The sequence below is a fragment of the Rhodamnia argentea genome, chromosome 3, assembly GCF_020921035.1.
Source record: "Rhodamnia argentea isolate NSW1041297 chromosome 3, ASM2092103v1, whole genome shotgun sequence".
NCBI classification, from domain to species: domain Eukaryota; kingdom Viridiplantae; phylum Streptophyta; class Magnoliopsida; order Myrtales; family Myrtaceae; genus Rhodamnia; species Rhodamnia argentea.
Window position 1 is genome coordinate 28,615,212 of NC_063152.1, and position 16,460 is coordinate 28,631,671.

The 16,460-nt window shown below is 42.4% G+C and overlaps 3 protein-coding genes across 6 annotated transcripts; 2 read left to right on the plus strand and 1 right to left on the minus strand.

Annotated features, from left to right (window-relative positions):
- Positions 1-177: 177 nt before the first annotated feature.
- On the minus strand, positions 178-2,943 carry LOC115743097 (rop guanine nucleotide exchange factor 3-like). Its single transcript, XM_030677715.2, has 8 exons — positions 2,628-2,943; positions 1,957-2,374; positions 1,744-1,860; positions 1,479-1,633; positions 1,312-1,386; positions 928-1,218; positions 458-802; positions 178-347 (listed from the first exon to the last, which is right to left on the minus strand). The coding sequence occupies exons 2-8, from the start codon at positions 2,258-2,260 to the stop codon at positions 243-245; spliced, it is 1,392 nt and encodes a 463-aa protein (XP_030533575.1). The 5' UTR covers positions 2,261-2,374; positions 2,628-2,943; the 3' UTR covers positions 178-242.
- An 819-nt stretch (positions 2,944-3,762) lies between these two features.
- Positions 3,763-8,264, plus strand: LOC115743095 (beta-amylase 2, chloroplastic). 2 transcript variants are annotated; one of them, XM_030677709.2, is made up of 8 exons: positions 3,763-4,219; positions 4,735-4,812; positions 5,003-5,206; positions 5,727-5,921; positions 6,582-6,746; positions 6,994-7,254; positions 7,347-7,565; positions 7,704-8,264. In XM_030677709.2, exons 1-8 carry the CDS (start codon positions 3,968-3,970, stop codon positions 7,968-7,970), a joined length of 1,641 nt encoding a protein of 546 aa, XP_030533569.2. In that variant the 5' UTR covers positions 3,763-3,967; the 3' UTR covers positions 7,971-8,264. The 2 variants fall into 2 exon arrangements, with proteins under 2 accessions (XP_030533569.2, XP_048131810.1); XM_048275853.1 differs by lacking the exon at positions 3,763-4,219 and adding an exon at positions 4,475-4,654.
- A 721-nt stretch (positions 8,265-8,985) lies between these two features.
- Positions 8,986-16,425, plus strand: LOC115743094 (beta-amylase 7). 3 transcript variants are annotated; one of them, XM_048275852.1, is made up of 12 exons: positions 8,986-9,554; positions 9,706-10,224; positions 10,261-10,790; positions 11,271-11,558; positions 11,879-11,956; positions 12,183-12,386; positions 13,205-13,399; positions 13,516-13,680; positions 14,117-14,377; positions 14,825-15,043; positions 15,641-15,860; positions 16,151-16,425. In XM_048275852.1, exons 3-12 carry the CDS (start codon positions 10,350-10,352, stop codon positions 16,177-16,179), a joined length of 2,100 nt encoding a protein of 699 aa, XP_048131809.1. In that variant the 5' UTR covers positions 8,986-9,554; positions 9,706-10,224; positions 10,261-10,349; the 3' UTR covers positions 16,180-16,425. The 3 variants fall into 3 exon arrangements, with proteins under 3 accessions (XP_048131809.1, XP_048131808.1, XP_030533565.1); XM_048275851.1 differs by having other exon boundaries at positions 10,135-10,224; XM_030677705.2 differs by having other exon boundaries at positions 10,135-10,790.
- The last annotated feature ends 35 nt before the right edge of the window (positions 16,426-16,460 follow it).

The window sequence follows — 16,460 nt, forward strand, 5'->3', positions numbered from 1 at the left end:
ATATTCGTTATGAATATGGATGATTCACAAATAGTTGATCACTGACTCTACTAATATGTATATTTCTTGAAAACACCCTGCACAGAAAAGAGAATTATGCTTCTGCAGAAAGTTGCTGTAGGGTAGCAAGGCGACAATTCCCAACTCTTCGCAAACATCACCGACGATGGGTGCTGACAAAGCTATCTGTATGCGACTGGTGTATACTGTCGATCAGAGCAACAGCGTAGTTCACTCAACAGTCAAGCACCATCTGCATTGAGTACATCCTCAATCCGAGCGACGATGTTGAATGCTAGACCTTCAAGCACTCTAGAGTAGCTCTCCAAAATTGCTTGCCCCACGTCCTGCAAATTTAGCAGCTAGTCTAATCTAGCTAAGCGTAAACTATCTACATAAAGGAGAATGCAGCATAATTTGCTGCTTTTATTCCGCAAGGCATAATCATGCACTTTACCTGGTTATATTGGATCTTCCATGTGTCCAAGCTTGTCTGTGAAAGCTCAGGGTACCTTTGCTTCAGGCAAAAGAGTAAGCTCTCAGCTCTCTCTGCTAAGGTGTGATTCTTGTCGCTCCTCTCAGTGTCAGCGATGAAGTCCTTTACCATGTTCCACGATGATTTTGAATGGCTTATGCACGATTTACGCCTCCACGTGTACATGGAAGCCTCGACTCTGTTTGCAAGATCAAGCGCTTCGTGTTCAGATGTTATGCTTAGGCGGTCAAGGAGATTCTCCGGGGAGAATTTCTCTGGTGTGCACATAGAGTGGTAAATCGTGTCTCCAAGGCTTTCTCTGCCATTCTGCAAGTATGAAAAGTTGTTTCGGCACGAATGTAGAGTTACCCGATATCACTTCAGCGGTGAGGACGGAAAAAGGATGACAATACCAAACTAATCTTGAAAACACGAAAGACTAATTCACTTACTCTTGGAAGACTAGCCATGTAGCTGTCCGGGATGTCCATCTCGGCAAGGATATTGCTATTGATTGCCATGGCTGCTTTATGAATCTGATTGGCGCAGTCGCGCTTGTGCCTCAGGTTCATTCTCGATTCTTCAGAGAGGCCATCCGGAGGCACACACGGAACCGGCAACCACCATTTCTCCTCGTTCAGCTGAGCAACTCTCCCGAAGGACCCCGAACCGATCGAATTTGATGACATGCTTCCCTTCTCTGCATACCAGAATTCCGTCACCTGGAAGCTATCCAATATGTCCTATCAAAAAAATTGTTTCTTTCCTGTAATTCAAGCCTGTGGAGAGTGAACCGAATTGCTCTGCTGCTATCACCTAAAGGATCGCATTCTTACCAATAGCATAGCATCGAGCTTCTGCAACGCGGGGAGATTAACATAAATGTCTGATCTTGGTATGCTTGTCATCACCTGAAGGGCATTAACCAAATCATGTTGAAGAAAAAAGATGGGCAAATCGTAATCTTTCAGAGAAGGCAGTTTTGAATTGTTACTTCATTCACCTGAACCGATGTCCCGTCTTGTAGTTCCTGTGTGGAACCAGAAACATCTACCATATAATCGCAAACCGAAAGTAGATAATCCATTTCTCTTTTCCACATTGCCTTCTTCTCTTGATTAAGAGGCTCTAATCTCAATTTCTGCCCGTATACGGTAGCTGCAGAAGGTTGCGCAGACGCACAACGCCAGCCTCCTCAGTCTCAGGCAATGCACGACAAATAGCTGCTCGACAATTGTAATTTGCTCTTGATATGAAAATAAAATTACCGTAAAGGTTCGTGATGGCATTGGAGATTGTAACAGCAGTGCATACACCTTTCCCTCCCCCGGACATGTCTTCGCCAAGTAAAAGCTTTGCGAACCGCTCCTTCATCGTCTCAAGCTCTTGAAAAGGAAAAATGTGCAGACAAGGTCAGCAAACTTTGTTTCTTCCTAATCCACAAAAGCTCAGTTATTTTGAGAAGATCATACCGTGCTCACCTGGATCTAAACACTCGAAGTCGTCATAATTTTCGTTGATGTCATGCTTGTGTTGCTTCATGCCTAGCCTGCCGAGGATGGGATTGTTTTGACGTTCGCATTTCACGACCGGCCAGTGCAAAGGAGAAGGTTCGCTAGAGTAGCTACTATCATCTACTGTCTCCGAAAATGCAGAAGTGTCGGAGTTAGTCCGATAATATGCTGGGGCTGAATCAGTGCTCATAGTCGAGTACACCAGAGTTTCTGTGGACGGCTGATCGTTCTGATCCGCCAAAGTATCATCAGACTCCGACAAATGCTCCATCTCAGAATCAATCCTGAAGCCACCTCAAATCGCCCAACACATCAACCTGTGAGCAATTCAAGTCAATGCGGAGATTTTCAGGACTTCATGAACCATGATTGCGATCCACACAATCTGCAAAAATGGGAAATCAGGCCGACATCAGAATGAACATTCCGCGGTGGAAAAGGGAAAAGACAAGAGCTTGCTTTCTTGGGAGTAGCTAAAAGCGAGCAGGTTTTTCATGTCACTGTTAATGATCGGATGAAATCTGCAGTACCCTTTTTTAAAACTGCAATCAAGATAAAGGATTGTGTAAGCGCAGGCCAAAAGAAACGTGGGTTCACTCTCATGTACATGGAAAGAACCTTGACGTTCCTAAAGTTACCTTTTTTAGCGGCCATTTTCGAATTCGGAGCTGTTGAAATCAAGCCTTGAGCTAGCAGAAGACCGTTTGAAAACAGTTCCCTAACAGGGGCGCTAGCTTATTGCTGTCAAGAAGACGACTTTCCCTTCAAGCATTTATCGTGTCATCTCATCCGTTTCGACATGACTTTGACATTGCGCAGGTGCAGGGGAACTGCAAGAGAATCGAGCCAGATGCAAGGCACGATCAAAAAGACGTGCGTCCCATTCATCCTTCTCAGCCTTGACTTTGAGATAGTGGACATTGCATTGCCCGCTCAAGGACTCGCCCTTTTAAAATCTTTCTGTTACTAAGAATCTGAAATCAAGAAACTAACCTCAAAGTCAAGATTTCTTTTTTAGGGGTAGAGCTGATAAAGTAGTGGTGACTTTATATGAATCTCCTAATTCAGACATGGACTAATTGTCATGATCCGACACGAATAAGTTGTCCACAGAGGTAAAGGTGACATGGTAGCATTGGTCAATCCAAACCTCCCTCTCCCTAGTCCCTAGCCTTAAAAAACTGGACAATGGCATGACAGAACTGTTAGGAGAGAGGGCTCTGAGCATCGGAGACTTCTATGATCAAATTACGCATCGAACAAGGGTTGGATGCTAGATCATATAAAACGATACTAAAGATATCATCCGTGCCGTGTATGAGAAAGCTTGTGAGTGATTTATCAAGACGAGAGTATTTCTTCGATCCATCATCGGAGGCTAGGCAAAGGGTTCGGAGTTGCAAACGGATTGACTTGCATGGCCACGCGTGCCCTTAAGGCCATACTTGAGACCTACGCCTGATGAATTGACCAGGCCGAGTTTAGTAGTACACAGAACAATCATCGCCCGCCTATATAATGAAAATGGAACTAAATTTTCACAGGCATAAACGAACTCAGATTGTGCCCAAGAAAGGAATTGTTCAATAAAGAATCTTTAAAAATAAATGGGATCATACTATTAGGAACTTTGGAAGAAAAATATCATCGTTCACAAAAATCTCATCTTGGAAAAAGATTACCTTTATGTAGATTTCACGCATGAATCCAATCTTGGATACCTTACCCAAAAAAAAAATCCAATCTTGGATCTAGCAGCCATTTCTCCCGGTTCCTTTGCCGGGTTCTCCTCTGTCTCCTTCCCGGCGAAGTCTGCCCATAATTCGAAGATGCAGGAGCGTATAAAGCCCGATCAAGAAGCTCCTCTCTCGCAGCTTCTGCTGCACGAGTCGATCGCTGACTCCCTGCTGAAACCGTCTCGCTAGCTTCGCCTTCTCATCGAACCCCCAACTTGGCAGCTCGCTCTGGAACAAGAATCATGGCGGCGGCGTCTTCCATTCAGCTCGCGAGGATCGGCATGCTGGGCTCGGGCACTCGGGCACGGAGGTTTTCGCGTCTTTCGCGGCTCGATGCTGCGGACTGGCGTCGAAACTCGGTTCGGTGCGCTCCTCGTCGCTCGAGGGACGAGCGTCTGGTCGCGGACGTGCGATTGAGGACGCGAGCCATGGTCCGCGAGCGTGAAGACAGCCCGATTGCCGGTGATTCTGCGGACGCTCCCGAGGACAAGCAGGTAATGCCGTCAGTTTGCAGAAACATGTTCTGTTCTGGTTTCCAGGAAATTGTGAAGTAAGTCTTGCTAGTGAGGATTTTCTCGTGTGGAATCTTCTGCTAATTTGTTGCTCAAAACCTGCTACTTCAGTGATCATGGCTACATTGAAAATTATGTAAAATATAGCATTTGTGTTTCATGGCCTATCAGTGTGGCGACGCCGCTATCTTACTTCACAGTCTCCACAATTTGGATGAGAAATGGCATTTTTAGAGCTTGGATCGAGAGGAAAGTGGGAAGTTCAAGTGGCGGTGAAGGATGATCCAATTGTTGAAACAAGAAAGGGGGGGAGGAGACCAGTCAACTAACAAACCTGAGTGTCGGAGTCTCCGCTTAGCCTAAAAGAGAAAGGAAAATTAAATGAAACCGGCTCTAGAGGATCTGGAGTCTCGCGATGTTGTACATTATCTGATATAGTACTGATTTTGATGTACTTCAACCAGAGGCATGACCATAGTCTTATTTTCATTTAACAGGTTGCAGACCTGCCTATCAAGCTTCCGGAGCGTGACTTTGCTGGTACACCATATGTTCCTGTCTACGTGATGCTGCCAGTGAGTTCTCCCATACTGTTATGCATCAATCTTGTGGCAGATTGCTTCCCTCGAGACATGATCAGAGTTTTAACTAGAATTAAGCAGCAGTGATGTTATCCTACTGCATGTCTTGTGGCCTTTCCAGTATTACATGTAGCGTTGTTAATCATCTGGAATACCTATAATCTTGTTTCTTTTGGGATTGCAGCTGGGTGTTGTGAACTTGGAATGCGAATTAGTTGATCCTGAAGGTCTGCTGGAGCAGTTAAAGATATTGAAGTCAGTTAATGTTGATGGTGTCATGATTGACTGTTGGTGGGGAATAGTCGAGGCAGATGCTCCACAAGCATATAATTGGAGAGGCTACAAGAAGCTGTTCCAGATGGTGCGTGACCTCAAGCTTAAGTTACAGGTAAGTGGAGCAGTTACCAACTTTTAAGCCCTAATATCAATGCTTAGGACAAAGTCGTTAATTTCGACTGCGAGTCTCTGAGAGGTACTTTTTTCCCGCATTCCAATGAAAGGAATTGGCATATGAAGATTTACATCTTAACCAATGGATCATACCTTTACTTGCTGAAATTTTAGACATGCACTCTCTTGCCATATGTTCTGCATAATTAGGATTCTATGTGAAGCTAAAAATAAATGCTTTTTTTTTTTCGTTCTTGTGTAATATCAGGAGGGTCTCTCTCTTTTTGTTGTTAGATCATTTGCTAATGTAACGAGTTCTTTTAGGGCAATTTTTTTCTTACTGCTTTGACATGCTCTGCCTTTTTTTTTTTTTTTTGTGGATAATTTTCTTCAACTGATGAATGGACGAGCCTATGTTGTGGAGGACCTGCTGATCTCAACACAGTTCATTCAAATAACACAGCAAGAGAATTAACATCCTTGAAGGGCAATCCTATTTGACTTGGCATTTCATACAGGTCGTTATGTCGTTCCACGAATGTGGAGGCAATATTGGTGATGATGTACATATTCCACTGCCGTGCTGGTTGATGGAAATTGGCCAGAAGAACCCCGATATCTATTTTACCGACAGAGAAGGGAGACACAATACGGAATGCCTCACATGGGGAATTGATAAGGAAAGAGTTTTGAGAGGCCGTACTGCTGTTGAGGTATCTGCAGGGAAATAGTTTTGTTGATTGATATGCTAGGCTTCATATGTTGAATGTTCTTGCTTAAGAAAGCAACTAAGAAATGATTCCTTCACCTATATAATGGGCATGCTAAAGGCTACTTCTTTAACTGCATGAGTGAACAATATCATACATGTCTTGGAAGTACACCATGCAACCTATGAGCTCTTAGTTTACATAGAATAGCGATCGAATCTCTTCAAAGATTATCTTGGCCGGACAGGTTTGGTCACTTAAACTTGAGGCTATTCCCATAGTTAGACAGTTATTTGTGAGATTGTAGCGCTTTAATATAATATCTTTGCCACAACCATTCAAGTCAACTACCTCAAAAGTCATTTCCATTTGATACTTTGGATTCCACCTTGAAACTAATCCCAACTCACCAGCCTCGATTACCCACCGTAAGGAGATTTTGCAAGAAAAAATGAAGTATTCCTAATTAATCAAAGTCCTCTGTCCTGATAAATTGGTTTTCTGAGGGCACCAAACCATTCCTGGCCGAGTGAAATAACATATATGATGGCATCTAAGTCCCCCGAAAGGAACTTACAAGACCACTCATGTTCTGATGCTGCTAATTTTCTATGAGCAATCATGATGTTTGGACCTTAAATATTGCAACATGATATGGCACAGGTTTTTTTTGACTATATGAGGAGCTTTCGTGTGGAATTCAATGCATTCTTTGAGGATGGAATCATCTCAGAGATTGAAATTGGACTAGGCCCATGTGGGGAGCTACGGTATCCTTCTTATCCAGCCAAGCATGGTTGGGAATATCCTGGCATTGGTGAATTTCAGGTGCCTCTCAGTTGTTAGTCCATCCTTTAATTTTATTTGTTTCTTGTTTCCTTATGGGAAGAGGTGGAAGACATTAATGATAAGCCATTGTTCTTTCTCCATATTGGAGGAGCCCTCATTCTTCTTGTTGCATCTAGAGAAATCTTTAGTTGCTAGGTCCCCATGAACATACCATTCTAACGAAACTTTGCAATTGATGTGATTTTTCGAAAGTAATAGGCACTAATGCATTTTGGGTTCAGTACAGTGTTATGATCGGTACTTGATGAAGAGTTTGAAAAAGGCAGCAGAAGTGAGGGGACACTCCTTTTGGGGTAGAGCACCAGATAATGCGGGTTGTTATAATTCTCGGCCACATGAGACTGGCTTTTTTCGTGACGGAGGTGAATACGACAGTTACTACGGGAGATTCTTTCTCAATTGGTATTCTCAGATTTTAATAGATCATGGAGATCGTGTGCTAGCTTTAGCCAATTTGGCTTTCGAAGGATGTTGCATAGCTGCGAAAGTGAGTCACTGTTGTAGTAATCATGCATTAGATTATTTTTCCGATTGAACCTCCTTGCATCCAATGATTGCTATCTCGTCTGTCTGAAGCAGTTATCTGGAATTCATTGGTGGTACAAGACAGCCAGCCATGCTGCTGAATTGACTGCTGGGTTCTACAACCCATGCAATCGCGATGGTTATGCTGCCACTGCATTAATGTTAAAGAAGCACGAGACAGCAATGAACTTTACATGTGTTGAATTGCGCACATTGGATCAATATGAGGACTTTCCAGAGGCGATGGCAGATCCGGAGGGATTAGTTTGGCAGGTAGCGCCTTTTAATAATATTGCTAATGCATGGTGTCCACTTTCCTTATTTGTAATAAGGAAGGCCCAATGCATAGTGTGTGGTTCGAATTCTTTTGTGATTTGCCTATTTGATGAGCCTATCTTTTTCACCCTTCAGGTGTTGAATGCTGCGTGGGATGCGCAAATACCTGTCGCAAGTGAGAATGCCTTACCTTGCTATGACAGAGAAGGCTACAACAAAATACTAGAGAACGCAAAGCCTCGTGATGATCCCGATGGACGACATTTATCTGCTTTTACATATCTCAGGCTCAGCCCAACTCTGACCGAGGGAAATAACTTGGTGGAGTTTGAGCGCTTTGTTAAGAGAATGCACGGTGAGACCGTTCTTGATAAACTTACAAGAGATAGTAATCATTTGTAGTTTATATACAAGGCCTATCTGGGATAGTCTGAGCAAATTGTCAGCATTCTTTTCCACAGGGCACAAAACACGTCGATGGTGGAAAAACATGCTCGCAGATTTTCGGAACGGGTTAAGAAGCAGTTAATACTGTAGAGAGTTAAGAAATATGGTCATTCTTGGATTATGCACTAAGCGTCGATTTAGTTTGATGCTCGGATATGATAACAGTTGATGTATAGAAAATCATGTAGAGCTCCATGTAATAACAAGAATTATCCAAATCAAGAAAGCTAAGCAAGTTTTTTGGAGTCTTGGTTCCTCTCTTCAGTTTCCTTTAAGCAGTTGCTTTTTCAATAGCATGAAGATCTAGCCGTGATTCTCCTCTGCTATTCGATAAGGATAATTTAACTCGGAGCTTTGGTAATTGGTAAATAATTTGTCGGACGATGCTATAAACGGGTTCGAGTCCGGCGTATTGACAGGCTCGAACCCGCAGCATAAAAAAATGAAGCTTGTATACTCAGAGTCAAAATGGAGTTTCGCCTGTCAAAGCGCATAAAGAGAGGAGTGGATAGTTTCTGGCAAACAGGTGGATTTGTAGAAAGATGTTTTTCTTTCCACTGTAGTTTTCAGACATCGTTCAGGAACAGATTCGATGAGGATTAGGATTTCCAAAGCACAGTTGAATCTCAAACTGACGAACCTGGGCTCTTTGCCTTGCCGAGGCTTGAAAAGGACCAATCAGAGATGACCTATTTCGAGTGCTATTGCCAAACGAAACGAAAAGCACTTATCATTATCCGAGTAGATCGGGCGAGTTGTCTCGTTTATTTTGTAGCTTGACGAGTTGTCTCGTTTATTTTGTAGCTTGACAGTACTTCTCACAAGGGATACGAGAAGATTAAAAAAGATAAATCGAGTGCGACGATGAGGACAACGGACATGCATCACACGAGACGTGCGTCCGTGTTGTGCGCATTGGTAGAGTTCGCCATATTCACACGCTTCGAATACCTTGGGAGAGGAAAAAAAAAACACAACATGGATTCGGAGCTCGGTCTCACGCAAGCCATGCTTGCTTCCTAACAAGCGGTTGATGGTGTGGTGCAACCGTCCCGCCATGAATCTCGGTCACGTGATTCCCTCGGGACGGCGGACACACGCAGATCTTCCCGTGCCCACGCGCCGCGCGTGCCGCGCACACGCCCTCCGTGTTAAACCACACACGCCCCATCCGTGCCAATCCGGCATGCCTCGCACACTCGCCACTCCTCCGCACGCGTGAAGGGGAAAAAGAGGAAACCCTAGGCCGGCGCATACCCCACGCGCTCACGCGCCTCACTCCTCCTCCTCCCCGCCTCGCCGGAGCGGCTCGCGTCTCTCCCTTTCCCTCCCTCCGGGTTCGGCGCCCGGCGGAGCTCCGGTGTCTCCCTGCCCCTCGCGCCGGCGTTTTCCGGTCGCCGGAGCCTGGTCGGCACACCGCTCGTAGGTCGGTGAAACGGTCGGAATCTGTTGCCTGAAGGATGTTCTCGTAATCGGGAGATGAAGTCGATGGACAAAATTGGAACTTGCAGGCATTTGTAGTGCTTAACTATGACAAAGGTAAGATTAGCTCGCGAGTTGGTTTGAATTGCAATTTCAGCTCTGAGAACTATATTGTTTTCATGTTGATCCGATAAGTGCTAGATTGCAGCTCAATATGACACGTGCGTCTGCTTTCTTCTGCTAAGTTTTACCAATTTCGAGTTCGCAGGACTTGTCTATGGTTAATTCCTTACTGGGGACTTAGTATTTAATGTCATTGGACATGGCTAATCTATTCTGTTGAATGGTGATATTCTGAAGAAAAAAGAGGCACAGGCTGTCTGTGACTGAACTGCAGCAGGGAAACGCACTAATCACTACTCGTCTTTGAGCTTCCTTCGGGAGTTGCGACTCCTGAACATCTTTTTGCTTCTGGAATTTGCTCAGAGAAAACACTTTACCGACTTATTAGCGTAAAACTTTCGTAATTTCCTGTTTTTCTTTCCATGGTGACACTGACCAAGTGGGCTGTCTATATAGTGGATTTTCTGTTTAGGGTGTTATAAATATCTAAAGCATATCCTTTGACATGGAAATTAAGTATTCTCGGTTGCACTGACTTCAACCTTCTCTTGTGATTGCTATCTTGTTCTTCAAGATAAGTGCTGCTCGGTTTGGAGTCAGTTATCAGACTTGCAGAATCGGTCATATCAGCAGTTTTTGGCCTGCCTAGCCAGAATCGTTTCTGAATGAGGTTAGTAAGGAGTAGACTCCCGAGTTGTCATCATGGCATGTGAAACAAAAAGATCTACATTCATATAGTAATTGGGTTGAAGAGATCAGAGGATTGTTATAGTCAGGTGCTGGGCCGCAATGGCAACCGATATGCAGAGATTAGTAGGAACAAGTGAAGACGATGATGAGGAAGATATGGAGATGGATGTGAAGGAAGAGGATGACGATGAAGAAGATGACATGGAGAAGCATATTGCAACTCCTCCACTAGTTGGTGTTGATGGACTAATTGGGTCAAGTAGTAATAATAATAGATTTCATCATCCCCAAATTCATGAACAAGCGAGCACCCCTGGAGGTGGTGCTCGAAGAAGTAGGCCACTCGAAGAGAAGGAGAGAACGAAGCTGAGGGAGAGGCACCGGCGAGCAATCACTGCAAGGATCTTGGCGGGACTCCGCAGGCATGGGAATTATAATCTAAGGGTTAGAGCTGATATCAATGATGTGATTGCAGCTTTAGCTAGGGAAGCAGGCTGGGTTGTTCTTCCAGATGGGACAACCTTTCCTTCAAGATCTCAGGTGCTTCTATATAATGGTCGAAGATATCTGTTAAATGACTTTAATTTGTTATTGTAATCATGGCGATGTAGTGACAACAGACGCCTTGATAGTTTTTAAATACAATGCCATGACATAAAGATATTCGATCAATTATTAGAGATCCTCTGCAGTGAGGCTTTGCCTTGAATAGTTCCCCAAAAACACATGTTACCTACTGGAATATTGAAGTCAACACTTCCACAAACTGCCTTCACTGAATGTACCAAGGGGTAACTTTTTCCTATTTCTTATACCAAATGACCAGCTTGTTGCCCTTGCGACTGTTAAATATGTCCAGTCTGTCATGCATTTATCATGCATAATATATTCCTGGAGAGGTTTGTACTGTTCACGCTTAGGTTTTTGTATATTCTTTATATGCTTATGCATTGCCTAAGTTATGTCGTTGATAAGGATTATCCTGGTGCCACTGCCAATCCGTTTCTTCATCTTTAACAGGGTTCAAAACCTATTAGTGGCACTTCTGCAGCTGTTACTCCACCATCGTCCCAAATGGTTCCACAACAAGCTTCTCTGACTTCCCTCAAAGTAATTGCTTCCGGATATCGAAGTCCAGTGGACTATAATGCATCTCGAATGAAAGGCGTCTATGCGCCTAACTCGTCTCCTTATGACTCGTCTTCAAGAGGTCAATCTCAAATTCCATCTGCATTAGGGGATGGAGGAGAGCCTTTAGATACTCAAGCACTTATTGGTGGCTCTGTTGAAAGTGTTGAGGCCAAGCAGGTAGTATAGTTGATATCCAAGTTCTGTGCCATGCTTACTTTGTCGAAATCAAATGGTTCAAACTTGGTTATAGTCCATGTGTTGCTCTGAACATCTATCTTCATGTGCGCAAATCTTGACCGAAGATCCTTATGCATGTTCTATGAGTCTTTGTTTCATTTCTCATAAGCCAATCACCTGTCATCCACACTAGATCGCTGTATTTCCACAGAAGTTTCATTAGTTAACTCTAATGACAAGATCTTACACAGTTCTTCCTATTTGATGTCCTCCTACTGTTGTCTCCCATGCTTCTCAAGCTGATTTCATCTCTTCTGCAGATTGTGGATGTACCCTCAAAATTTCCAGAGTGCGATTTTGCTGGCACCCCTTACATCCCTGTTTATGTGATGCTACCTGTAAGATTACAATATTTATTATTTGCAGATTGTTTTATGTGCTTTACATACTTTTATGTCAGTCAGCTGCGCCTGCTTTAAGAGTAGATGCATATTTCTGTCCTTCATTTTCGGTTTTATGGAGACTGCCAGTAGTTGATTGTTTAGTTCTTCTTAGATAACTTCAATGTTGATTGGTTATTTGTTCAGCTTCAACAATGGTTTTCATTATGATCCTTTCTGACAGTTGGGAATCATCAATGTAAAGAGTGAACTGGTTGACCCAGATGGTTTACTAAAGCAGTTAAGGATATTGAAGTCAATTAACGTCGATGGCGTCACAGTGGATTGTTGGTGGGGAGTGGTAGAGGCACATGCTCCACAGGAGTACAATTGGAATGGTTACAGGAGGCTATTCCAGATGGTACATGAGCTGAAGTTCAAGTTACAGGTTAATATCATCACATTGATAACTGAAAGTTTTGGTGGTAGCTTTGCATATTAATGTCATTGCATGGAGTAGAGGTGAGAGTCATTATTGCTTTTAGGGACGCCCTCTTTGAAGTGAATATCTTGGAGAAGCTAGTGACAAATATTTAGATTTATATGCACCATAATGTGAATCCAAAATAGGAAATGCACCCATGTGACAATTCTTTGACCGCTTTCTACACTTGCTTTCAAGCCCTAATTATGTTGAGATGGAAATGGAGAATACCCCACTTCTTTGTCTTTCTCTGCTATAATTTATTCACAGTGTTGTATCTGCCTGAGATAGTATCATGTCACCGTCTACACTTTTACCGTATGTTAGCATTGATTAAACTCATTTTGAAGCCCTGATTTTGCACAGATGAAAAGTGCAGAGCTCCACCATGCATTTCTTTAAATTGGCATTATCATTACTTATGCACTAATCATTGACGATTGTGCCACTTTTGGTTTTGCCATGGTCTTGCTGCTCCCCGGTTTTCACACTTTATGCTGATATAGTTGTAGATCATGGTGTATAAGCATTAAAGTATACAAGTTCTACTTATCAATCACGGTCATTGATTTGTAAACAGGAAAAAACATCGTGATGCAGTTTATTAACCAAATTGCAGGCTCAGTGTTTAGCAGTGGAGCAGGTTTCTTATATGCAACACATTACATTTTGTGAAATGATGTAAAAGAATGCTAAGTGACAGGGCCCATTGACTTTTTTTTCTATATTCTTGTGGAGTTTATCAAGTTTCAATGGTCAAATTGCCAGCTGTATTGCCTCAGGTCGTGATGTCATTTCATGAATGTGGAGGCAATGTTGGTGATGATGTTTGTATTCCACTGCCCCACTGGGTGGCAGAAATTGGAAGGAGCAACCCCGACATATTTTTCACTGATAGAGAGGGAAGACGCAACCCCGAATGTCTTTCGTGGGGTATTGACAAGGAGCGGGTTTTGAGAGGACGGACTGCTATTGAGGTATATCCTTAAGTACCACAAAAGGAGTTGAATAAGCACCTCCCTCCTTTTTCTTCTATTCAGGGGGAACTTGTAAAGAAATTTCTCAGATGTTCCACCCTTTTGACTACATGCAGGTTTACTTCGACTACATGAGAAGCTTTCGTGCAGAGTTCAATGAATACTTTGAGGATGGTCTAATATCGATGATTGGGGTTGGATTGGGTCCTTGTGGAGAGTTACGGTACCCATCAAACCCTGTAAAAAATGGTTGGAGATATCCTGGAATAGGTGAATTTCAGGTAATTAATATTGTTCTTAAGATGGAATTTGTTGGAATGAAGTCTTCTTTTTTTGCAGTTTTGAGTGTGCAATTGTAGTGTAAATATCATTTTGCTCAGAATTTGGGACATGTTTTGTGGAAAAAATAATTCTTTTTCTCAACATGATGAAACATCCTCTTTCTTAACAGAGTTAATTTGTTTGAAATATTTCTGCAAGTTCTTTCTTGTGGGGTAAATTGTAGAAATATATGAGCTTGTCGAGAGCAATCCTATTTCGTTTTTTTTCAATTGATCTCTTTAAGGCTCTCTCTGGCACTGTTCAATTGGTAGGTTAGAGATGCAAAATAAGTAACAAGGGCACAATCACTTTCAGTTATCTCTTTTATACTTATATAGTTTTGAAGTTTGTTCAAGAGTTTTTCCTGAAAATGGCTATAATTTTCCCTCCTTGAAGTGCTACGATCAGTATCTACTGAAGAATCTTAGAAAGGCAGCAGAGGCAAGGGGACAGGCTTTTTGGGCTAGAGGTCCAGATAATGTGGGTTCTTATAATTCACAGCCACAAGAAACTGGTTTCTTCTGTGACGGAGGAGATTACGATGGCTATTTTGGAAGGTTCTTCCTTAAGTGGTACTCTCAGGTGTTGATTGATCATGGTGATAGAGTACTTGCCTTGGCAAAATTAGCTTTTGATGGTACCTGCATTGCTGCTAAGGTAGGTCCACTTTTTAAATAATATTGATGGATGCAAAAACATATTTACTGTTCCAATCAGAGAAGGTTACCATCAATATCTGATTCTCCTACTCTCTCCATCTTAGTCTTTGCATTAATATGGCTTTACTTCAAGTAGGAATAGGAATGCATTAATATGGGTGTAAAATTGTAGTGTTTTATTCTCCGATTACATTGCGATATTGGTAAAATGTTGGACAGTCAATGGAGTTAGTGTGGGGAACAGGAACCCTAAATCACTTGGAATGCAGAAATGATTTCCTCAACGTGTTGTGTCATTTATGTAATATTGGTGGATTATTCTCTCTCGTCGAAAAATTCATGTTAAGCAGGAATTTCATCATGAAGATATTGCAATTGGAGTTGTGTTATTGAAATGCTGTAAAAGTTTATTTTGATCGACTGTGCTATTTCAACTGCTGAGCAGCTATCAGGTATTTATTGGTGGTATAGGACAGCCAGTCATGCTGCTGAATTAACTGCTGGATTTTACAACCCATCCAATCGTGATGGTTATGCCGCAATTGCAGCAATGCTGAAGAAGCATGGAGCTGCCTTGAACTTCACATGTCCTCAGCTGCACGTGCCAGACCAGCAAGAGAATTTCTCAAGTGCACTGGCAGATCCTGATGGCTTGGCCTGGCAAGTAAGCCCTGAGATCTGTATTCTTTGGTACAATCATATATAGTTGGGGAGGCATAACTGCAGGGAAAAAGCTTGGATTTGTTTTGTGGGACCTGTAGCACCTGCTGAAATTTTGATGCTATTATTTTGACACTCGGAAGCTTTTTGCTAAGTATTGGCTTTGTTCTACTATTGTGTGGGTTTTGACCTCTTGAGAATTCTCAACATCAGAAAGGTAACTCTCTTAGAGCTTGAAAAGGCAAAAGTTGGCAAAGGAACAATTAACAAACTTCCACAATTGTACATAAAAGTAGGAGACGATTTGATGATGTTTCACTATCCGTGTTTCTGAGTTAAGGTGGTTTTCTCCATAATGTTCTTCCTGTATTTACAATTATAGGCATTCTTAAAAGATAATAAATCTCATAAGTATAATAAATAGTCACAGATATGTGGATGCAAAGAGTAATTTGCACTTGTATTTCATGACCTCCCCTGAAAAGAACTCCTAGCTCGATCCCTAGTTAACGGATATCTCCTACTAAACCAGGATTATATGTGGAACTGAAGGACAACATCATTCCTCCAGTGGCTTACGGAACCGTGTTTTGTGTTTTAGGTGCTGAATGCTGCTTGGGATTATGGCATCCCAGTTACTAGTGAGAATTTTCTTCCTTGTCACAATCGTGTAGGATACAACAAGATGCTGGATGGTGCCAAACCGTTGAATGATCCGGACGGGAGGCACTTTTTATCCTTCACCTACCTGAGGCTAAACTCCATCCTCATGGAAAGACAGCACTTACTAGAATTCGAACGATTTTTGAAGAGAATGCATGGTAAATCCCTCGCCTTGACCATATAGAAGTTGCTGTTATTATGCAGTGTTCTCTAAATTACAGTTGATGCAACAAAAAAGACGGCTTTTTAAGAGGGTCTATAGCAGATGTCGCTTAATGGGATAAGGCAATTGTTGTTTGTTGTAGTGGATGGCAAGGAACTGAACTCCTTTTCTGATAGCTGATTTATATACATTGCGATCTCTTCATTGATTGCATGTGCGACTACTGGAAGAATGTGAGGAGTGTTAAAGCATGATTATATTCATAATTCTTTTCTGTTGCTGCAGGTGAAGCAGTTTGCGATCTACAGCAATAGCACTAGAGAAGAAAGTGTGCTTAGTGCACTTGAATGTTTATTATTCTTATTTCCCCAGAATTACGGGGAATTACTATCTTGCATAGTAAAAAAATAGCATTTTACTGTAGCTTTAACTGTACTGTAAATGAAGCTGCAAATAGAAGCGGTTAGTTGATATAGTTTTTAAAGGACAATGATCCGTCGTATCCCACAAAGATGTGAACATCTTACTGGCTTACAAGTCGCAACTCCAATCTTTCACTAGCTTGCCAAGCTCAAGGGCATTGCTCGTCGTCAAA